Below are 24,757 nucleotides of genomic sequence, written 5' to 3' on the forward strand. Positions count from 1 at the left end.
CACTTGCCTCTGGATATTAATTTCTCCTTTTAATGCTCCGTATTAAGGTCCTGTTCATACCATAGCGTAGAGGCCCGAGGTGTGTCCGGATCCACAGCATATGCACAGACCTCTGCTTTTCCTTGCCGGATCTATGGCATCTGTCAGAAACTCGTGGCGGTCTACACATGTGTGGATTTGGCGCATGCCCGGACACACTACAGGTCTCTATCATGTCTGCGGATGTACAAGACCTAGCAAGCTGCCTTCTGGTATGTGTGACGTAGACATCCTAGGAGGCAGCGGGGGCCATGTCATCCTCGCCTAGGGGAAGGTAGTTGTATAAAGTTGAAGTTCTGCTTTAAATACCACCAAAAGAAAGCTGTACCTGAAATGCTATCAAATGATTTGGGTACAGTGTCACATGACCGAGTAATTGTTAGCCAAGCTATCACAGCACTGAAAATGTAAAAATGACCTGTGAGGAAGTGGGTGTAACATGCCGGTACTGAGTTGGTTAAGCCACACACAATATTTAGTGCCATTTAGCCACGCCCAGTTTTGCATGTCCAAGGGTCTCCCTCATTCTCAAGATCCGAAGTTGGGCGACCTTTAGCCCTTTGGGATGCATTTAACCCTTTGTAGCCTGTCTCATGAATTGTCTGTACAACCCTCTAACCAAATACTGGTATTTCACAAGTCTGATCCCTGCAATTGATTGGTCAGAAGTAAACTATTACTCAGCATTCTATCTGAAATATTGACTGTACCTCTGGAAAGAAACTCAGCAACGCACGGCAATGTTTTATGTGTCTGATGTAAGCGCACAATTTGTACAGCCTTTTGAAAGGTCAACAACCCAATGGTCAAGGACAAAACCTTATTAGAGCAGCGTAACCCATTAGCATATGGAGACATCTACTGATTCACTAGCAGACACATACTGGCTCATTTACTAAAGTTATTAGCTGGCAGGTTGATCAGTAGAGATGCGACAGGTATAAGATACTCTAATTAACTAAAAGCAAACACAATGCACAAGTTTCTTGCTCAGATGCCCCTGCTCAGGGCCAACGATGGTGCAGCTGATTGCACACGATTCAGTGTACATGTTGGCCCTGAATGGTCGCCTGCTTCCTAGCAACTACGGACGCTTAGGCATCAGGAGCCTCCTAGCAACCAACAGGGTACAATTGTGCTGTACTCTGTATGCATGTACATGTTTAGGGGCCACACAGGGTCCCCTTCATCAGGCTTGAAATGAAGGGGACCCTGTGTGGCCCCAAAACATTGTTATTTGTTTTGACATGAAGCGTCAATAAACAGACGCGTTCTTCACTTCAATATGGTGTGCTGGCAACATCTTTAACAAGTTTCAGTATTGGCAGCGCCATCCGCGGTCATTTCGAGCTCCCACGCTGACAGAGATAACCGGTACGGAGTGCAGCAGGATTCTGGAATACCCGTGGCAACATGGTCACTTTAAGAGTGATAATTGGGTGTCAGTGGCATTATATGATCTCGGTCTCCTTTCTATTCTTGCATTTCATACAGTACAAGGCCATTATACTGAAATTTAGACATTTTCAGCACACATCCACTGGGCCACCTGTGCAAACAGACCAAGCATAGACGTTCCATAGAAATGTGATATACAAGAAAGCTTAAACTAATCAAAAGAACACACTCTGATCAAATGACAGGAATGTACATTGTATTTCGGGAAATAAATTAGTACTGCACTTGTAAAACCCTCAATTATAAGATTAAAAAGGATCAAACAAATCTACCATATCAAGCAGTTATCGTAATATATGCCTTTGAGTTAAAGATATACCTGTAGTCAAGCATGACATTTTTTCTATACACTGATAAAACATGCATGCCTGCATGTAAGTGGTTCTAATTTGCACCTTGGTATTCATCATGCACATTAGCAAAAATGCAAACATGTGTCAAAACTAGGGATGCAGGGATACCAATACTAGTATCGATATCGGTGCCAAAACTGAGTATTTGGGGAACTACTTGTACTCGCTTAAATGCTCCCGAACTCCCGTTATCAGGCAGCCAGACGGCAAAACCATTACACACTGCTCGTCTTCCTGACTGGCCGGGAAGCGGGCTCCATGCTCCCTCATAAACAGGGAGTATGTAGCTGGCTTCCCGGCCAATCAGGAAGCTGGGGGGTGGTAATGACTCGCCCCCGGCTTCCTGATTCTCCGGGAAGCCGGCTCCATGCTCCCTCATCACCTAGTGCAAGGGAGCATGGAGCCGGCTTCCCGGAGAATCAGGAAGCCGGGGGCGAGTCATTACCACCCCCCAGCTTCCTGATTGGCCGGGAAGCCAGCTACATACTCCCTGTTTATGAGGGAGCATGGAGTCAGCTTCCTGGCCAATCAGGAAGCCGGGCAGCGTGTAAAGACTTGCCGCCTGGCTTCCTGATTGATCGAGAAGCTGGCCAATCAGGAAGCCAGGCAGCGAGTCATTAGCCACCCCTGGCTTCCTGATTGGCCAGAAAGCCAGCTCCATGCATCCTCTTGGTGACGAGGTAGCATCGAGATGGCTTCCCAGCTAATCGGAGAACTGGGTGGCGAGTCAATATATGCCTCACGGCTTCCTTAATGGGACTTCCGGTAGCGGTATTTGGTATGGACGAGTACTGAAAAACTGGTATCGGTGCATCCCTAGTCAAAACATTGTCTTCTGAAAAACCCTGAAACTGATCCAGAGACAATTTTGACCCATGTGTTCGCTGGTTCAAGCATTGCCCTCTTGCTGAGCACTCTGAAACCCTGCCCACACATGGGCATAAGAGAGAATTTGCATTGCACACTCAATATGACCAGAGGACACCTCCCTGCCCTGAAACCTTGTGAGAAGCCTGAAAAATCTCACCAATGTAATGTAAAAAAAAACATGTGTTGTAGTATATCAAAGTGTGTCTAAGCACAAAAAGGGAATATATTTCAGTTTCTTGTTATAGGATGACAACGTTCTGTCCCTGTCTTCCAATTGTTCTCCTGTGTTGTCAGTCACCCATTAACAATCTTCCAACGAAGATTTCAAGCAGTGGTTAGATGCACATTGTTCAGTTATTTTCTGCCGTTGTCACCGCCGGGAAACCCACCTTAAGAAATGCCATGCAGCCATCCCTGGAGAGAATGAAGTCAGGAAGATCAACAGCACAAAGGATGAGAAAAGTGAAAAAAAAGCATTTCTTTTTAAAAATGGCAATTGTTTCACATTATCTTGCTCGGGGTTACAAGTACTTTATAGCCACTAGATGGAGCTGGGAGCATAGAAAATAAATACTCATTTCCTGTGCTCCTTTAGCACTATCTAGTGGCCATAATGTGATATTACAAGCAGAACATTTAAAATGAATTCCACTTGTAAAGAAAAAAAAACTATAGAACATTAGTTTGTGCTCCTTTGAAAAAGGTCAATAGAAAAAATAAACTTTTGGCTAAACACTGACCAGATTTCAGCCGAGTCAGCAGGACTCCCCAAAATTAGACTTTGGCTATATGGCTTGTTAGAATACAATCCCCTTACATACATAGACACATACTGTATATGTATTTTAGCTGTGTGTTTAGCTGCGTGCTTAGCTGAATGCCAGGAGTTCAGCTTTAAACCATAGTCAACCCTTGGTTAATATGTATCTATAGCCCTGATAAAAGACTGATAACAACCTATAGTTGCAGTATAAATTTCCCTTCAACAGAACTTACAGATATGATATTACTTCCTGGGAATACACACAGTTTACCAGAAACTCCTGCCATGAAAGAAAAATGGCTACTCGTACAACCTTTAAAATAAAGGCTCTATCCTGTGGAGGGTGACACCATTGTGTATTAGGCTTAATAATTTAAGTTGTTTACTATTGTTTTTCCTGCCAGTAAAGCTATAGTGCACCAGGCCGCCCCCTGTGCTGTGGGTGGTCCTCTTCTGTTTTGGGAACACTGATCGCTAAGGCTTTTGGATATGTAGATCAGGTATTCCCAGTCCCGCAAACTGCAGATTTCATGGACGTGGTCACGTTCAGGGAGGGGAGTTTGATGGGATGCTGGTGGTGCACGGTAAATGCACTCTGGCCAGTGTCCTGGTGGTGCACCAGCCACTCAGGGCCGGCGTCCCGCTCAGCTCACTAACATCACTGGTTGCCAGAAGATGTGCAAGATGCCGCCCAGAGCGTCCCAGGTTGCTAAGAGCTGGGAGGGGAGATGTGTACAGCCCTTACACATATTAGCAACCTGGGACGCTCTGGCTGGAAAGAACCTGCCACCCCCCACATTACCAAAAGAGATGCCGCCTCCGGGTGACTCAGCCTCCGGGTGATTCATTATAGGAACAGCCCTGGAGGTACGGACCTTCTGCTATGGTGGAGGAGGTAATCAACCAATGACACTGTGCAAGCATAGTTGCTTGCTAGGACACAGGCGGTCCTGGGTTTGGTTGGCTTGGAAGTTCACCGAACCCATATTTCTGGCTTGGTCTGGCGAATGTCCAAACGAACCGGACCCATGAACTTTCAGCCCAACACTACTGCTGACAAAGCTTGAACTAGAAGTGAAGGGTGTGATCACTATGTACCTGTTGTCAGGGCCGGACTTAGGGGTGTGCAAGCTGTGCGGCCGACAAGGGCGCCGTGCGCCGACACAGCTCATCCTGGGGGCGGCTTCTCTCCCCCTCACCGCTGGTTATCCGATATGACAGCGCTCCCTCGTCCGCCGCACCCCCCACTTCAGGAGGGGGGCACAGGAGGGAGCGCTGGATGGCGGAGAGGTGAGGGGGAGAGAAGCCGCGCCCCCAGCTGTCAGGATGGCCGAGCGTGGAGGAGATCGGAGGGGTGTGGTCACTGAGGGGCGCTGTAAAGCTTTCTCGCACAGGGTGCCTAAAGGCCTAAGGCCTGCCCTGCCTGTTGTACCCTAAAGGAGTTCAGGGTATTGCAAAAGGTGCTACTGGTCAGGGGTTTAATAGAAGGTCCAAAAATTGTTCATGCACAGGGACCCTTTTATAACTACAGTATGTCCACCATCGGTCTTATTTTATTAGAGTGATACTAGGGTTAGACCGTATGAGGGGAGCAGGGAAGACAGCTGGCCAGGAACTATAAATCTGACCCTGGCTATGGTAGCTATTTGGTCTTTAACTTTAGTTACCTCCATGAAAGGGAGTCTCCATTGTCCTAGGAATCATCAGACAACATGAATATCTAACCTAGTCACAGGATGTTCTCCTGGTTAAAGGAGAACTATGACATGAGTGATTTCCACTCACCTCATAGTTCTAAGCCGACCTGTGACAATGAGACTGTCACAGGTCGGCTCAGTAGATCGGGAGGTGAGAGAACACATACCAGGTTCCCTCACCTCTCAATCCTGTCACGGCTCTCTGCTGTGACAGGGGAGGGGCTGGATTCCCCTCTCCCCGCTCCGATCTGCCAGCGCTGACTGGCGGAACGGACGGGGGAGGGGGCTGGTACAGCTGGCTCTGCCTCTAGATAGGCAGAGCCAGCTGTCACTCACGCAGCTGGGCGGATCCCGTCATCTAAGTCGGGATCCGCTCCAGGTGCGGCATCTCAGTATACCGCGAGCTGTAGCTCGCGGTATACTGAGCTTAGCGTAACGGGAGGACGCTAGTTTGTGTCCTCCCGTTACCCCAAGGAGAACTATGGGGAAAAACACTGACCCCATAGTTCTCCTTTAAGATATGGTGAATATGTTCCTATGCACAGCAATGATTTCCTGAACTGATGAGGAGGGTGCTAGGAGCAGTCAGGTGAGGAATCGCAGTTGTAGGTGAAAGGCTCACACTGTCTTTAACTGTTTAATGGATAATCCTGACTGCAGTTTGCCAGCCGACAGAAGCAGTGCAAACATATAGAGTATCATCTACCAGATCATGGGTGGCAGAAAGCAGCATAAGTATATGTGTCAGCTGTCCCCGAAAAAAGCCTGGACTGAGAGAAATACAAAGACTGCCATTGCTAATCTCCTTCCAATATTACTATTTGCCTGGTGGCCTCTATAGTTTGAGTCACAGAAACCAGCCTGCAGCTAGCAAAGCTTTCGGAACGTCTTGTCATATACCTTCTGATTCTGGGATAGTGACTCAGAAACCAAAAACCAAACTGGCTCAGTGCCAAGACCAACTTCTAAGGAACACAAATGTGGTGGTGTCACAGTCCGTGTAATCTACAGAGTGCCTCCTCCATCCTCGTAACCAAAGATCCGTACCTCCATACGTGGGCTGGAGGAACAGTCTTCAGGTGCCTGTGCATTGTGCCCATCATCCATTGATTAGGGTTGGAATACTTTGCAAGCTCCAATGCAAACATTTTTTTTGTAAAAGGGGAAATATGCCTTTAAATGGGCAAATTGACAGGGTCTCTTTATTAAGAGCTGAATATATTCCACCATCCAATCAGCTTCAAACTTTTATGGCAGGTTCAAAAGAGAACTATGGGGTAACCTTTTTTTCCCCATAGTTCTCTTTAGGAACATGGGAGAACATATACTAATGTCACCCGTGGCCCAACACTATTGCCCACAATATGCTGAGAGCCCCACAGCCGAGACAGATCCCGACAATACTGCGTGATTGACAGCAGGCTCCTACTATCTAGAGGCAGAGCCAGCTGTGCCCGCCCCCTCTGCCCATCCGTCCCTCAAGTCAGTGCTGGAGGATTGGATAGGGGAGGGTGGAATCCCTGCAGGGAGCCGTGACTGATAGTCACCTCTCTCTGCAAGGAGATGATCGGGAAGTGAGCGAGTGCCGGTATGTGTTTGCTCACTTCCCTGTCAATAGAGCCGACCTGTGACAGCTTCAATGTCACACTTTGGCTCTAACTACTGGGATGAGTGTAATTCATTCACCCCATAGTTCTCCTTTAAGTGTGATTGGTGGCTGAGGAGAAGTGGCTCCAGTGGTAAGAACAGCGAGCATTTAGTGTCAAATCTGTAAATGAGACAATGTGGGCACATTTATCAAAAGAGGAGTAAAGCCAAACCTTTTTTTTTGTTTACTCTTCTTTTGGGTCACAAGAGTCTATTTACTAATGTACTTCTTGGACCCAAAGTAAGCAAAAGCGGGCTACTGCCCATTACATGCTGATAGTACAGAGCCGGGCTTCAGCCGGAAAGATCCTCACAATATTGTTGGGATCCACCCCGCTACCTGATTGACAGCTGGCTCTGCCTCTCTAGAGCCAGAGCCAGCTGTGCCCGCCCCTTCTCCTGTCTGTCCTTCCAATGAGCAGGGACGGGGGGATTCCTGCGAGGTGCGGTCACTGACAGTCACCACTCTCTGCAGGGAGAACACATTGAGCTGAGTGAACCTTTGTACAGCAGAGCTCAGACCGGTGGGGAGGTATATGCAACACAAGGAGCAAATCAGCTGTGTGAGAAGCATGCTCATAGAACAAGAGAGCAGAGTGATGGAAAGAAGATCCAATCAGCCTTCTGCTTCTCCTTTCACTGTCCAATTGTAGAATGGGGGTGGGGACTGGGGAGGAGACCTGAAAGTGTTCTTCCAGCACAGGTTCTTCCCTAAATCTCCCAGCTGAGCTCTGCTTGCGGAAGAAGCTTCATTCATCCCTATGGGAGAAATAACAGATGGCCTGTCCATAGGAATAAATGGAGATTGTGTAAAAAGGCAACGGATGGTGCTTACATGGCCACACAGGAAAGATCTCAGAGGAGCAAGGACAGGTAAGTATATGACTACGGTGGGGGGCATGAGACATATAAAGGAAAAGTAAACTAAAAATACAGTTAGCTGAACTCCAATTGGCTACGTACTGCACGGGAACAGTTTCCTGCCTATGAATTCCTATGTCTGTGCAGCCAGTCTTGTGATTCAGATGTTCCTACCAGGCAGCGTTGCCACACATTCCACAACCAATGCAGCAAAAGCAGCAGCATGATCAAGGACACATCTCCAGCATGCTGATTGGCCAATAAAGCAGCAACACGCTGATGAGGTCATCCGTCTACTCACTCTGTTCTCTCCTCCTGCCAGCACATGCAGCAGATCCTGCTTGGTTTCTACTACTGGCCCTTCTCCCACAAAGATGCTGTTCAATGTACTACAAGAGGCTATCAAGACAAATTCAGGCAGTTCTGCCAGTTTCTGTATTAAAAAATATATCTTATAATTATGTTATTTTATTATGTATATTACTATATGTTTGTTTGTTTTTCAGGAAGACATAAATGCATTGATTGATGATGTGTATATCTGCCCTGACTTCAGCTGTGAGCACAGAGCAGCCTCAACTCCCGAGTCACCAGTAGATAATGCATGATTTAACCCTCCATGATAGAATTCATTTTTGGGTGAACTGGCCCTTTAATTTCCAAATCCACCATGGCACAGTCCCGCTATACACTACATATGCAATATATAATATAGAACGTCACATGTATAGACTATGGCTGCAGGAAATTCCATCTTCCCCATCACTGGGCCTCACCGCTTAAACATTCCTCTCTGGGCTTATGTTACACTAATGTACATGGGAGAGAAGCCTCATCACCCCGACACTCAATGATCCTCCTCCTGATCATTATTATGGGGGCTCACTCAGGTTCCTCTGTGAAATGTGCGGCTCTCATGATGGGGAAGGTCACACACCAGCAGATTTGTGTTAGAAAAATGTGTTTTTGGAACTTTTAATTCGATTTTCTAATGGTTATTAGGGTCTAATTGGTGTTTGTTTTTTAATGGTTAGTAGGGTCTAATTGATTTTTTTTTAGGGATGCACCAATATCGATACCAGTATCAGTATAGGTGCCGATGCCGAGTATTTGGACAAGTCCTCGTACTAGCTCAAATTCTCCGATGCCTAGCCCGATACCCAAACTTCCGGTATCAGGAAGCCGGGCAGTGAGTAATTACTCGCTGCCCGGCTTCCTGATTAGTCGTAAAGATGGCCAATGAGGAAGCCAGGCGGCGAGCCATTACCCCTCGTGACGAGGGAGCATGGAGCCAGCTTCCCGCCCAATCAGGAAGCCAAGCGCCGTGTAATGACCCGCCGTTTGGCTTCCTGATTGGTCGAGAAGCTGGCCAATTAGGAAGCCAGGCGGTGACTGATTACACGCTATCCCTCCCCCCCACCCCCCGGCTACCTGATTGGCCAGAAAGCAGTCTCCATGCTCCCTCGAAGCATGGAGACGGCTTCCCTGCTAATCAGGAAGCCGGGTTGGCCAGTCTTTACACTTGGCTTCCTTAATGAGACTTCCGGTATCGGTATTTAGTATCGACGAGTACCGAAACAAAAATATATCCTCGATATCATACTCGATATCGATAAAAACGGTATCGGTGCATCCCTAGATATTTTTAATGGTTCATGGGATCTAAATGACATTATTTTTTGTAATGGTCAGTGGGGTCTAATGGACATGTTTTTGTTTTTTTTAACTTTTTAAAGTATTTTATTGGTTTTGACAATTTAAAGAAAAAAAAAGAACGTAACATTGGTACATAAATGGTTACATACATGTATGATAGTAGCATAATGTAACATTTTACATCATGACAGGGCAAACAAGCATGTATCGGCTATTCAGTGAACTGACCACTTATTGAGCCAACATAAAGAAGAAATATTGCTATGCGCTTGTCAGATGAACATATTTAAACTAAGAAAGATCTAGAGGATCAATAGGTGAATAAGGAAGAGTAGCGCTAAGGCTGGGTTCACACCTAGGCGTATTGAATATGGGCGTTTGTCGCGTGTTTCGTTCCGCACGTTTTTACCGCGATTCGCCAGCATCCCATCAAACTCCCCTCCCTGAACGTGACCACGTCCATGAAATCTGCAGTGGGCGGGACTGGGAATACCTGATCTACATATCCAAAAGCCAAACGCGCGTTTCCGAGGTCTACCTGGCTGTATCCCAATGGATACGCACGACAAAAACGCCCCAAAGAAGCTCATGTACTTCTTTGGGCGTAGGCCGTTTTGTTTTGCGCGTTCAGACGGGCTGAAATACGCCCAGGTGTGAATCATATCCATAGGAAACAATGGGATTTCGGTGTTTGAGCGTTTTGCAGAGCGTTCAAACGCATTACAAAACGCCCAGGTGTGAACCGGGCCTAAGAGGAAAGAACAGTGAATGGGAGGGGGAGAGGAAGAGTGGGAGTAGGATGAGTGCTATCTTAAATTTTTCGGATGGAGACATGGAACAGGGGAGTGCCAGGTTGGGGAGACCCAATATCAAAGGGTTAATAGTTGTCGGTCAAACGACGGGGGAAGGAAGTGGGAGACCCATGGGTTACAGAGTTTTTCAAATTTAGGCATACAATCTAGTAGGCGGCCCGAAAGCTTTTCATTGTAGAACGTCCAATGAATTTTCATTTTAACTTCTGAAATAGATAGGGATTGCGACAACCAGGCACTAGCTATTGTACGTTTGGCTGCTGACAACACATGTAGCATCAATTTGAATTGTAGGGTAGTGAGACCTATCGGTTTTACAAAAAAGCCTTAACCCCATAGTTCTCCTTTAAGGAGAGCTTCTTGAGGGGTGGGGGAGATATGTCTGTGACATGTTTTTGATTGGTTAGCAGGGTCCAATCAATTTTCATTTATGACTGTAGTGACAAAGAAATTTGAAGGAGCAGAATAGAAACTTTTTCTCCTTTCTTATCTGAAGGAATGAAATTCTGATTATGAATGTGATTTTCATTGGGGAAAATCGTACATATTGTGCATAGGCACCAGAGAGACTTGTTTGATACATCTGGGGTGCCATTCAGGTAGGCAATATGGAAAAACAATTTCAAGGCTAATTAGTTGACTCAATGATGACAGAATGGAATCCTCTATCGAATGTTCGAATGCAATTCTAACAGCGTCAGGCCAGATTAAAGTAGAACTGAAGCCTAAACTTTTTATTTTTTATATTTTTGATGGAGTAAGGGAGAGTTATAACCTCTGCCAGCTTTCTCTGCCATTTTTGTCTCATTGGGGAGATTTCCCTTCACTTCCTGTCCCATAGTCTCAACAGGAAGTGAGAGGAAATCCATTGAAAGAGAGGAAAATATCTGGTGATCAGCAGGGTTACCATCACTAGTGTCCCCCATAACAAGATTTCTCATCTATTCCTGTTCTGATGACAACCCAAAATTTGGGATTTTCTTTCACTTTCAGTGATAACGGTCACCAGCACAAGTATAGAGAGGGTGAATCTCCCTAACGGGGACACAGACATCAATACAAACCTCACAGGGGTGCTAGTCTATATGTGGCCCTTGCACCACAGTCTGGGCTCCAGGGAGTTACAGACACTCAGCCGATAATCTTATCACTGTATGAATGGATTTTATTATGCAGCAGCCAAGATAACCAAGATAAATTGTAAGGACCGAACAGAACATTTTAGGTGACAGAGTTCATTGTGGGAAAATAAAAACTACACTCCGGCTTCCACTTACAGAATGACGTCCATGCCAATAAGAGTATGGTAACAACTATTTATAGAGCGCCATGTCTTATATTACGGCACCAGTCTGAGGACACACAGTGCCTGTCCCACATAACTATACTGTACACAGGGCCGGATTTTCCACGAGGCCCGGCCTTGGGGCAGCAGGAGGTAGAGGGACAACAGGGGTGTGGAATTCTTATCTCCTGATAGCCGGGTCGTGCAGTTCCGTGTGGTGGGCAGGTACTTGTTTTCTACATTTAGCACTGCTTTGGGCAAGCATGGCTAAATGTACAGCGGGTTTTGTACAAGTGATCTCGGCAAAGTTGCCGTGATCACTTGTATGCAGCCTGCATACAAGGGGGGCACATTGAGGAACCTGGCATTGGGGCAGCAGAGAGAGTAAATCCGGCCATGACTGTACATAGCACATCCCACATTGGGATATTTAACCCCTTCGTGATTGACGACGTACAGTGTACGTCGCCAGCATCGGGGCTGTTTAAACAGACTCCCGGTGACTTTTGCCGCCGGGACTCTGTTTAAACTTGTAGAGCCGACTGTCGGCTTTACAACAGAAGCGATCCTGGCGACTAGCGCTATCTAGTGACCATAATGTGGTATTGCATTACATTACATTCTGTATATGCTCCTGTTTGACTCCGCCCCCCTTGCTGAACCTCACTATTGGTCAATGAGAGAGTCCATCGCAGTTAAAGGGGAATAGAAATGCTTGGTTGGTAGAATGAGGGCAGGGTTAACCTTGACTTTTTCAGGAAATGTCATGATTTGCATAGCAAATGTATGTCTTCATCTACCAATGGTTTTAGCTAAACAGGGAGCAGCACAGACGCAGGCTGAGGATCCACGAAAAGTGAAAAGTGATCATCGGTAAAACAAAAAAAAGCTTTTTAGAAGAAGAAAAAGGTGCTGCTTGCAGGCATTCAGGAGGTGGTACTTTTAGGAGTTTGGAGTTAATTTGATAGCCCTGTCCATCTAAAACTGCTGTAGCATCTAATGCTACCCTCCCCACAGGGGGACAATGCTGCTGTCCAAGGGGGGCTCCATTGCTCCTTCATAGAGCTGAGCCACCCAAAGACGGGAAGTGTGTTACTGGCTGGATCACCAGGCGGCAATAAGGAAATATGAGCCTAAAAAAGGAAAACCAATGCAGCTACCACATTTAAGAATTGGTAAGCTGCCTGTTATGTTCTCTGCTGTGTTCATAAATGTCTGATACAGATCAAAGCCTGCCTTGTGACTTCCTACATTGTTCAGTATGATTACTAGGGGCCCGGGAGAGAAGATGCTCCTCTTGCCTGTAGCAGACTGATGACATCATCACAGCCTAGGCAAACTTACTGAACTGGAGCGCAAGGGTTATTTTTTAATGATAAAAGAGAGAGCTTGTTTGACAGATTATACTGTTGCTGTATATTATGCCATGCCATGCATGTTGTCAATTGATGTTGTGCGTTGTTGGCATCCGGTGGCCTTCTCCTGATATGAACTTGGCCGAATGCGGCGTAGAGAGCTGACTCAGCAAACCATATCACTCTTCACCTTTGCTTCAGTGGTCAGGATTTGGGTTCTGTACAACAAAGCCACGTGAGGAGTTTTTTGTAACTTTTTGTAACTGACTCCTTATTGTAACCCAGGGTCCTAAGCGAACCCTGGAATGTTGTCGTTGTCCCCCTGCACTACGCAATTCAATTTCCTGCTAATGTTCTTGTGTGATCTAAATTTGGGGAGGTGTCTTCTATATAATGCAGAGGACACGTGCGGATCTCAAAAATGAAACTAACAAAGGAAGAGGCAGGAAATTGACACTGATATGGAGAATGTATAACAAAAGCATGGTAAACTGTCCAAAAAAACATGAATATATAATAATAATAATAATAATAATAATAATAATGATTATTATTATTATTAGGGATGCACCGAAATTTTGACACCGAAAAATTTTACCTGAAAATGGTACTTTGGGTGAAATGCTGATAGTACCAAATGCCCCATAATGCAGCTGAAAATACAGTGCATACCTAACTTCTCTCCACTGGGCGCCAGTCTGTGTCCCCTCTGATCCCTGCTGCCTCTGCCAACACAGGTATGGAAGAGCAGCAGGGATCGGAGGGGATACAGACTGGCGTCCAGTGGGGAGGAGAGAAGCTGTCAGGATGCCGAGTGGGCAGATGTGGGGAGGAGAGAGCTGTCAGCTGTCCCAGGAGGCTGAGCTCTCCTCCCGCACAGTTTCCTGTAAAAGCCAGTCAGGATGGAGAGCAGGTTACAAGCACTCATTAATCAGCTGATAGCTGACTGCTTGCAAAAAACTGAGGACATACTACGCTTACTGTGTCCTAAGTTATGAATAAACAGGAAGTACTTTACATTACTTCCTTTTCATTCCTGATTGTGGACATAGTAACTCCTCAGTTTATGAATGGACAGGAGCACTCAGTATAGAGGCTTCCTGTTCATTCATAACAGGTGCTGCAGAAAAAAAGAATTAGGACTCTGTGTCCCCAGTTATGAATAAACAGGAAGTCCTCTACATCACTTCCTGTTCATTCATGATTGTGGACAGACTCCCCAGGCTATGAATGGACAGGAGCACTCAGCATAAATGATTCCTCTTCATTTATAACAGGGGATGCAGAAAAAGAGATTGAGGACTCTGTGTCCACAGAAGTGACCCTGAAATTCTGCAGTTCAGCCAATCTGTTTTTATTGAAACTATATAGTACACTCTGGTATGTATAATCACTTGTGGACAAGTTACTTATTTACTTTATAGAATGTCCCCGAGATCTGTTACAATGTTTCATTTCAGAAACAAATACCTAAAAGTTTTGTGGCCACACCCACTGATCTTGAAGGAATGGTTTAGGGAGCGTGGGAAATAAGTCGTCTTTCAGTCTTACACTCTGCATTTCCTTAGTACACAGCAGTTAAAGGAGAACTATGGGGTTAAGGCTTTTCCTCATAGTTCTCCTCAGGGTAACAGGAGGACACAAACTAGCGTCCTCCCGTCACCCTAGGCTCAGTATACCGATATAACAAGTAGATATCAAATCAAACCCGAAGTAAAAAATACACACGTTAATTTTAGAGCCCCCCCATGTAGAACGTAGAATGGCAGTCTGCAGCAGGTGTCCATCTACTGGCACTGTGTGCCTGTGTTTGTAGACACACACAGAGCTTACTAGCACACACAAGGGTGGCTCCATAGGACCCTGCAAGAGATAGGAGCCACCCTAAAACATATCAGGACCTGGGCTCAGGGGACCAGCTGATTTTGCAGGAAACTAAAACTTTTAAACATCAATGGCAGCCTCCATTGTAAGTGATTTCATCAGTATTTGAAATATGACTTTATTATCACAATAAAGCAACTGCATGGGAATTAAATGGTTTTCCGTGCAGTGGGACTGCCCCCTGTACTGCAAGGGTTAACTGCTTGTGTATGCCTAGGGGACAGGAAAAAGCTGTTTTACTTACCTGATCCTCGCTCACCTGCCAGTCTGATCTGGTTGTGGAATGTCCCTCAGCGTCCTCACATAAGGTGCCCATACACTGTACGATTCTCGTATCCCGCGATCGTACGAGAATCGTACAGTGTATGGAAGGCGTGCGACCCTTTCTACTGTACGGTCGCACGTCTTCCATCGAACAAGCAGGCTAGAAAACCCGCCGGGAATCGTACGATTCTCGGCGAGTGAGTGGCCTGCTTGTTCGACAACTGACGAACGGGCCGGTGTGCGCACGCGCACACTGCCCGTTTGCCGTCCTCGCAAGCCCGCCCCTCATTGCAGTCATCGCAAGTACGATCTGCCTGTCCAAGATGGGCAGATCGTACGTTTTTTTAAGTACTTTACAACCATCGCAAGACTAAGGTCTTGCGATGGTTGTACAGTGTATGGCCACCTATACAGTGCAGGGCTATGGAGCTTTCATTGTACTTGATGACATAAGTGGCCTTTAGACCACTGGGGACCAGAGCAAGGGGGCCAGTCTAGCGGGAGGGGGGGGAGGGATCAGATAACTAAAATGCCTTTTTCCTGTCCTGAGCAGTTAACCCTTGCAGTACAGGAGCGGCCCCATTGCACGGGAAAACCTTTTTTCCCTGGAATTTGGATTTATTCATGTATTAATGCAACAATGGCGTCACAAGCGGGGTGCGTGGGGTGCGGCCCATACCCGGGTGACACCATTGGAGGGATGACACCCAAATGACACCCCCTCTCTGAAAAGTCGGGCACTCGGTCAAGGTCTAAGAGCCCAACAGTTGCTCGAGAGAAGAGGGGACCCGGCGGCATACCTTATCTCTCAGGGTGACGTTCCCTCCTCTGCCGGCATCCATCACCAAGATGGCCACCGGCAGGTAACCGCAGCACAGCACGTGACGTCATAATGCGCATGCACGATGATGTCATTGTGGGGTGTCACCAGGTACCCGCACCGGGTGTCACCCCGCCTCTGATGCAGTGGTAGGCAACCCCGACACTCCTGCTGGGCTGAAACTACAAATCCTGTCATGTCTCTTGCTGTCAGTGTCTCGCAATGCCTCATGGGACTTGTAGTTCCACAACAGCTGGAGTGTTGAGGTTACCTACTCCTGTATTATTGAATTCACAGCTGCGTCCATGTGTGTCTTTTAGACCTGCCCAGAGTTCAGCTTCAAAGCAAACCTGTCATTAGCAAATCAGTGGCTCCCCGTGTGGCCCTCTCCTACTGTGTACCAATCACCCATTGTTATAACTTATTCAGTAGCTCTGTGGACCCCCCATACCTGCTCCATACTGTACCCCCCAACTGGTCTCCTACAAGTCAATGCTCAGTCCTTGAGTGCCCGATTGCCTGATCGCTGGCAGGGCTGGTGACATGCCCAGGAACTAAAGTGGCTATTTGCATATGATCTTTACAGGCTTTGCATCATGGAGCCCCCCTCCGCGGGGGGCACGGTGCCAGCTAATCAGTGTTGGGGGCCCTCTCCATGGGGGGCACATTGCCAACTAATCAGTGTTGGGGCCACTTTTGGTACTTTCATTGCCAGACCCAAGGTGAGTTAAGGACAACACTTGTTTGCTTTAATTACCATTTTGGCTAGAACCTAGTACTCATTGTTGCACATTAAGCAATATAATTGGCATCCTCAGCGGAATTTTCCAGCTACAACCAATGCCTAGTATTGGCCCCAACCCGCTCTCCTCCAGCTCAGCTTCGCACTTCAACGGCTCCGAAAGTGCGCTACACTTTTTAGACGTTCCCTCGCCGACCTCCACCCATATATGGCGTATGGGCGGGGATAGTCAAATCGATGCGGAATGGGGGCACAGCGTTAAGTGATATAGTATCCAAATAGACTCCTCCTTCCGGGCGTGGACTAGCGGGAGGCAGGCGTGGCTTAATTAAAGGTACAAGGAGCTGTTGCGGGCGGTTCCGCTGTCCGGACTTGTTGCGGTGGCTGTGCGGGTTCTCATGGCGTGCTCGGGGAGGATGATGCCGCTGGTCCGGAGGGCTCTGAGCGCTGGGGTGAAGAGGGTGTGGTTTCGGGGTGTCCATCAGGGCAGGTAAGGGTAAAATAGGCAACATGCTGTGCAATAAAACTTGATGGCATTGCTGCAGATTTCCGTCCAACTCCCCAACTTTATTACTTCTTAGACACTTCTATAAATATTTGTAGAGTCAATACTGCATCAGAGAGTGACAGTGCAAGAGGTGACAACAGCTGGTAGGTGGGAATGGATGATTGCCCAGCTAAAGGCAGATAGAGGGTGCCCCATAGACCTTAGATTTACCCATGGACGTGCCCCATAGGCATTAGGATGATGCTCCATAGAAATGATCGAGCCCCTTGGACATCAGAGTGCCCCATAGAAATTAGAGTGCCCTATGAACATCAGAGTTCCCCATAGGCATTAGGATGCCCCATAGAAAGTAGAGAGCCCCTTGGACATTAGAGTGACCCATGAACATCAGAGTGCCCCATAGGCATTAGGATGCCCTATAGAAATTAGAGAGCCCCTTGGACATTAGAGTGACCCATGGACATCAGAGTGCCCCATAGGCATTAGGATGCCCCATAAAAATTAGAGAGCCAGTTGGACATTAGATCGACCCATGGACATCAGAGTGCCTCAGGTCGCTCTTTAGAGTAGCCCTACACAACTCCGGCAGTCAATATCACCCCGTGGAGTAGCCCTACACAAGAATGGTGGTCAATATCACTCTTCATTGGATCCCTACCATACCCAGATATCAAGGATAACTTGCTACAAACTTGGGTCAGGGAGAAATTGTAATTTTTGTTAACTTGATGCACACATTCCTGGCAAGTTGTAGACTTGCAGAACACTGGCAGCACAAGTTCTAGTTGACCCTTTTTGAATTTGTAGCAAATTTGCTTGGCAAATCTACATCAAGAGTCCTGCAGGTCTTAGCAAGAGCTCTGCAAGCTCGCTGGTCTGGAGACTTGCAATGCAGACTTGCTGTAATTGTGCACCAACATTGTGAAGCTTGGCAAGTCTGCAATAGTTTAGCAAGTCATTGTCAAACTTGCAGCTCAATTGCTTGCTATATGGGATACCTGTGGTCAATGTTGCACTTTAAAATAGCCTACACCACGAAGGCTTTGAATGTTACCTCTTAGCTTTACACAACATCGATGGGCTTTATCACTCTTTTAAGGTAGCCTTACACAACCCTTGTATTCAATGTCACTCTTTAGAGTAGCCCTACACAACTCTGGCAGTCAATACAACCCTTAGAGTAGCCCTACACAAGAACGATGGTCAGTATCACTCTTTGGTGGATTCCTACACCATACCTGTGGTCAATGTTGCACTTTAAAATAGCCCAGGAGTTAAATCTTAAAATGGTTTAGTGTCACTTTAAGAGTAGCCCTACACAACTCTGGCAGTCATTGTCACCCCTTAGGGTAGCCCTATAAAACGTTGCAGTCAATATTGCAGTTTAAAGTGTTCCTACACCAAACCGGTGATCAATGTTGCCCCTTAGTGTAGGCCTGCACAACATTTGTGGTTGTTTTGGACTTTAGGATAGCCCTATGCAGCACCTAAGTGTGGATTTGAGGGCATGATTGGGCCTATTGTGGTGGCTAAGGGAATCGTTGGTTGTTGCATGGTATCGCCACTGTTGTACGGTAGGTCTGTAGTACCATAGGCTTTAGTTTGGCCTCTAGACATTATACTGACCCATTGACCTTAGATCAGATCACCTCCATAGGCTTCAAATTACCCCTATAGGCTTTAGATTGGCCTCTAGACATTAGACTGACCCATTGACCTTAGATCCCCCCTCCCCCCCATAGGCTTTAGATTGCTATCTCATGGGCTGGTGACCTGCAGATTTGAGCAAATGCCCCCAGATAACCAATATATTTGGGAATGTTTGTTTGGCAGTGATGTATTTTCATGAGTAATTGCTTTTTTGTTTGGCTGGCTGTAAATGTATAGATGACTTGCTGAGGATGATTGCGGCCCATCATCTTCTGAGAAGAGAGACAGATTAGTCCCGTTGCACAGAGATTTTTGAGCAATTTGGGAACCCCTTTTGCATTAAAGAGTTCTCCTGGTGGTCTTACACAGCTTGGACCTCACCCAAGTATTGCATCGGTACACTGAGCTGAGTGCAGGTTTGGGCCTCCTATGACCTCTTAGTGGAGATCCATGTGGTAGGGTAGCCCAGAAAGCAGCAGTGGAGTAGGGGTTGGACTATCAAGGGAACCTGGGAAAAGTGTCAGATTCACTTTAAACTTCCCATAAAATCTGACTTAACCAGTTGACATCCGCGGTGTTAAACCCCCTTCCCATCCAGGCCATTTTTCAGTATTCAGCGCTGCGGTACTTTGACTGACATTTATTCCGTCATGCAGCGCTGTACTGATATGAATTTTATACCCTTTTTTGGGGACACATAGAGCTTTCTTTTGGTGGTATTTATTCACCACTGGGGTTTTTATTTTTTAATATATTAAGGAAAAACTACAGATTTTATTTTTAAAAAAACAGTTCCCCCTTTATATTAAATTCTAAAACATTTATTATTACCAATTTTTTGGGAGGTGATTAAATACCACCAAAAGAAAGCTCTATCTGTCCCCAAAAAATGGTATAAAATTCATTTCAGTACAGCGTTGCGTGACGGAATAAATGTCAGTCAAAGTACCGCAGTGCTGAACACTGAAAAATGGCCTGGCCAGGTAGGGGATCTAAACACCTGGTCTTCAAGCGGTTAATAAGGTTTTTGTATGTCTGCTTTCCGAAATGCGTCAGTTTATTTAGCTCTGTCCTCATGCATAATCATTTCTGCTGCTATAGATGGATTGACATGCCTGCTGGAGATTATTTTATGTTGTACTTGAAGTCACAAGGGTGAGCTGTCTCTGCTTTTTAGTATGATGTGATTGGTTCTGTGTGCCCCGGAGTGTGCCAATGGTGGAAATGGCCCCCGAGCATCTGTAGCTAACAGATCCCCATCAGGTTGGGGTTGGGGGAGGGAGAGGCTGGCTACGATGTGGTCACCATTGTTCTTCATTGTAATGCAGTCTTGATGTGCTCCAGGCAGCGTCTACAATTCAATGTGGATGTAAAAGTGACCATTTTGGATCCTTTGTAGGAATGATCAGAGGCCGATGTGTATGGCCGTCTTAAAGAGGACCTGTCCTCAGGAAAAATGAAACAAAGTAGGATTAGTGTTGAATTCCAGGCCCAATACATATATGTCACTCATGTAACTCACTCAGGCCTCAGGGCCTCCTGAATCTGTGTCACATGGTGTGGGTAAATATTGGCTTTTTTTCAAGTCAAGTCATCATGTTCCGCAGAACTCCAGGCAGATATAAAAGACACAAATCAATACAGCTCTGTAATCATTAATTCATTCATCATTAAATGCAAGCAGTGTGAGTACCTGAATGTAACCACGTAGAAGCTATTACTTTCCCAGTACTGCAGTGATAAAGTGTGAGAGGAGGAAGCAACACAAGGAACCAATCAGTTCACGTCCTGACAAGGAACATGCTGATGGGAGAAAAGAGCAGAATGACAGACAGATGAGCTCATCACTGCACTGCTTCTTCTTTCACTGTCCAGTCACAGGCTATAGGTGAGCCCAGTATGACCTGGGCTCAGAGGAAGTGGGTTGAACGATGCTGACCATCACACTGAGGCTATCTAATGACAAAATACTATACTGTGGGGGTAATGTCTGAATCTGAACTAGTACTATGTGTAGCCAGTTATTTACAAACACTGGAGTGATCAGCTGATATCACTGATATGTACCAATCCTCTGCCGCTCGGCCACGCACACTGCCCAGCCTGCAGCTTTTCCTCTGGATCCCCGCTGCTCTCCCCCATCTGTATGCAGTGGGGATCTAAGGAGAAGTGAAGGAAGCCCTGAAGCTGGTGGGGGGTGGAGGAGGGAGCCGCTGTCACAGCCGTGCTCGGCCATGCTGCCTCCCCGCCGCCGGCTGCAGCGCTTCCTTCACTTCTCCTCGGATCCCCGCTGCATACAGATGGGGGAGAGCAGCGGGGATCCAGAGGAGAAGCCCCACAGCGGGAGGACAGGACACAGCCGATCGCGATCTACCAGTGTTTGCTTTGCGATTGACTGGTAGATCGTGATCGAATGAATGGACACCCCTGCACTAGGTGGTTGTGCACGTTTTTGTTTTTTTTCAATTTACATGGGCCTTCTAGTTGACATAAATGGCATTATGTTTTTAGGGCATAGGGGGCTGTCAGCAAGTTTATGAAAACTCCCCACCTCTCTGGCAATTCATACTAACCTTCAGGTGTCCCTTGTGTAGACATCCAAAAGCCCTGAAACGTCTGCTGGGCGCCGCCATCTTGGATGTAATGTCAGCAGAACCAGATTCATCACATCAGTGTAATACTGCAAATGAGCATTTAAAACACTTACAGGGCTATTCATAAAAGGGTGAAGAGTTTGGAGAAGGCCGGAGAAGAGAACAATCTAGGACAAAACAGCTGATTTGGAAACATTCTCCAATTCAGCTCACTTTCCAGTTCAGCTTTGTTGTCCTAGATTGTTCACTTCTCCTGCCGTCTCCAAACTCTTCACCCTTTTGTGAATAACCCTGTTAGTTTTTGTGTGCTTTTATCTGCAGTTTTTTTTAAAGTTGGTGACAGGGTCTCTTTACAGATTGCATTGGCAAAGCACAGGTTGGTTTTAACACTGCTGAAAGGGAGATGCTGATTGATGAAATCGCTTTGGCAGTCAACAGCCGAAGACATGTGAAGACCCGTGTGCGTTCACTCCTTCCAGGAAAGATGCTCAGCGATGTGATATGATACTGTATATGAGACGAGCACATCAGAGGTTTGCCAAAAGGGAACAGGTGTAATGGGGTTTATGGGAGTCAGTGGAATTTGCGCTTTATAATAATAATCTGGTTCTGATGAAGGGGGCGTGCCCCAGAAACGCGTAAACCACTTATCAATACAGGGATCGAGGTTACTGGTGTTTTACATCGCTACAGATTCTCCCTGCCCGGGGTTCCGTCCTCTCACCTCTTTCTACTGGTTTTTATTCTACCGAACTGTTGTAAGTACAGCCTTAGAGCTGCGTGTTTTTACTATTAAATAACATGTTTACACTATGGAGGCGCTCTCTTTTGTTCCTTTTCTCATAGACTGGTGGTCCATCTAATCTGTGGGAGCTGCCTCCATCGTGTTTGCTGTATTTTTACTGCTGAGCTCTTTTTGGATTTGAAGGCGCCGGTATTGTTTTGCAACAACCTAAAGGGGTTAAAGGAGAACTATGAGGTGAGTGCTTTTCACTCACCTCATAGTTCTAGCCGACCTGTGACAATGAAACTGTCACAGGTCGGCTCAGTAGATCGGGAGGTGAGCGAACACATACCGGCGTTCGCTCCCCTCTCGATCCTGTCACGGCTCTCTGCCGTGACAGGGGAGGGGCTGGATTGTGCTGGGATCCGCCCAGCTGCGTGACTGACAGCTGGTTCTGCCTATCTAGAGGCAGAGCCAGCTGTACCCGCCCCCTCCCCCGTCCGTTTCGCCAGTCAGCGCTGGCGGATCGTAGCAGGGAGGGGGGAATCCAGCCCTCCCCTGTCACAGCAGAGAGCCGTGACAGGATCGAGAGGTGAGCGAACGACGGTATGTGTTCTCTCACCTCCCAATCTACTGAGCCGACCTGTGACAGTCTCATTGTCACATGTCGGCTAGAACTATGAGGTGAGTGATAAGCACTCACCTCTTAGTTCTCCTTTAACCCCATAGTTCTTTATTGTATACTATAGAAAGAAAACGAGATTCACCCTCTCCCTGTCTGTCCTGGTCACCATTGTCAATCATATGGGAAATGATGGGAAAATCCAAAAATGTTAGAGCTGTCATGAAAGTAAGAGTGGAGGGGAAGTCTTCCAATGGGGAATGTTCCGGGAAATGCTAAGATGTGAATTCCTCTAATTTTGGGGAGATTTTCTCTCACTTCCTGTTGCATCTGTAGAACAGGAAGTAAAGGGAAATCTCCCCAAAAGGACATGGACAGCGAAAAACCCCAAAAACGTATAGGGGTTTTTATTCTTCCAGTCATCTCTTTCTTGGCCACACAGGCCTATTACAGCCTCGTAGAAGTATATGGGGCTCGCCTGCCTTCGCCTCCCTGCATGGAGACTAGGGATGCACCGATACCGATACTAGTATCGGTGCCGATGCTGAGTATTTGGGCGAGTACTCGTACCTGATACTTCTGGTATCAGGAAGCTGGCCAATCAGGAAGCCAGTTTTCTGATTGGCCAGGAAACCGGCTTCATGTTGCCTCGTCACCTCATGACCAGGGGGCATGGAGCCAATCAGGATACTGGGCGCCGCGTCATTACAAGGCGCCCGGCTTTCTGATTGGCCAGAAAACCAGTTCCATGCTTTCTCGTCACCTAGTGACGAGAAGCATGGGGACGGCTTCCCTGCTAATCAGGAAGCCGGATAGCGAGTCATTACACGCCGCCTGGCTTCCTAAATGGGACTTCCCCTACTCCTATATTCGGTATTGGCGAATACTGAAAAAAAACATCGGTACTGGTACTCGATACCGAAATACCGGTATCGGTGCATCCCTAATGGAGACAGAGGTAGACAATCTCTATAGAAGTCTATGCCAGTCTATGTCATGCATTACAGAACACCTCCCTCTCAAGGAGATGAGGGGAGGTGTTCGGCAGCCCAGCAGAAGAAAAATGGAGGGATTGCAGTGCAGCAGGCAGTTGACTCCTGCAAGGGAAGGGGGGGGAGTAAGTCTGTGAGTATACAGTACCTTGCTGGTGAGGTAGGGTGGTATTGGAATACACTGTCATCTATATAGGCAAATTGACGGTGTTTCTTTAATCTTAACCCCTTAACTGCTGACCCTTACACAAACCCTCCACCCGATCAAACACTAAACCAACCCTGCTGCTGTATGATTCCTTTTTCTTGTGCGTAAAGAAGCATCACCAAAAGCCGCCATTTCAGCCTCTGGCGCTGAGCTCAGACTTATGATTCCACCTCTTCAATGGCAGCGACAGACGTGTCGATAAAGAGAAGATCGGTGTGCGATCGGATGAAAATGGCACGCGGATGTTTGCTGGGCACGGCCATTTCCGATCAATCCTCAACTGATTGTACCAGTTTCCATCCATGTGGGTCAATCGAGGGAGCTGATCCAAAAATCAGTAGAAATCAATCGCTTGTTTGTTCCCGTTTGGACGTCCGATCAGTCTATTGGAAGATTGCATAACGCCATTGATCACCTACGACCGTTTTTGTGGCAGATTGATTGAAACCGCCTTTATGTTTGTGGCGAATTGATGAAAATTCTGTCGATCGCAATCCTTATGCTTTTGATTGATTGTATACATTTTGATCACTGATCGGCACGTCTGAGGCCTCCGTAGGCCTGTTGAATGTTGGTTCAGCAGAGACAATGTGAACAAACATTGAAGAATTCCAGGGGAAAGGTGTCTGTGACCGCTCACACATGACTTCCTGGGTATTACACTGATATTACAGGTCACCTAAATGATTCCCTGTGAAGTGCTGTGCGGAATATAAGTGCTTTGTGATAGCGTAATCCACTAAACAGCGCGCTTTTCATTCTACGGTGACCTTCTGTGGACGTTGCTAGATACCAAAAAGAGCAAACACTTCTACTTATCTCCCATTCATTCTGTTTAATTTGGACAATTTCCCAGCCTTCCGTGTTGGGTTGTGTTTATTTATGCTACGGATAAAGATTCTATTGTGTGCTTGCGTTGTCTGGTTATATTATATAATATAGTTATGCATATA

General features: G+C 46.7%; 1 protein-coding gene across 1 annotated transcript in view; it reads left to right on the plus strand.

The window, feature by feature from the left end:
* The first annotated feature begins 16,839 nt into the window (after positions 1-16,839).
* Positions 16,840-24,757, plus strand: part of ACSF2 (acyl-CoA synthetase family member 2) — a 48,088-nt gene continuing 40,170 nt past the window's right edge. The window contains exon 1 of the mRNA XM_018567873.1: positions 16,840-16,996. Within this exon, the coding sequence (XP_018423375.1) occupies positions 16,905-16,996 (92 nt within the window). The 5' untranslated portion in view covers positions 16,840-16,904. The remainder of the gene's footprint in view (positions 16,997-24,757) is intronic.

Source organism: Nanorana parkeri, unplaced genomic scaffold, assembly GCF_000935625.1.
Source record: "Nanorana parkeri isolate BGI_ZX_2015 unplaced genomic scaffold, ASM93562v1 scaffold1106, whole genome shotgun sequence".
NCBI lineage: Eukaryota > Metazoa > Chordata > Amphibia > Anura > Dicroglossidae > Nanorana > Nanorana parkeri.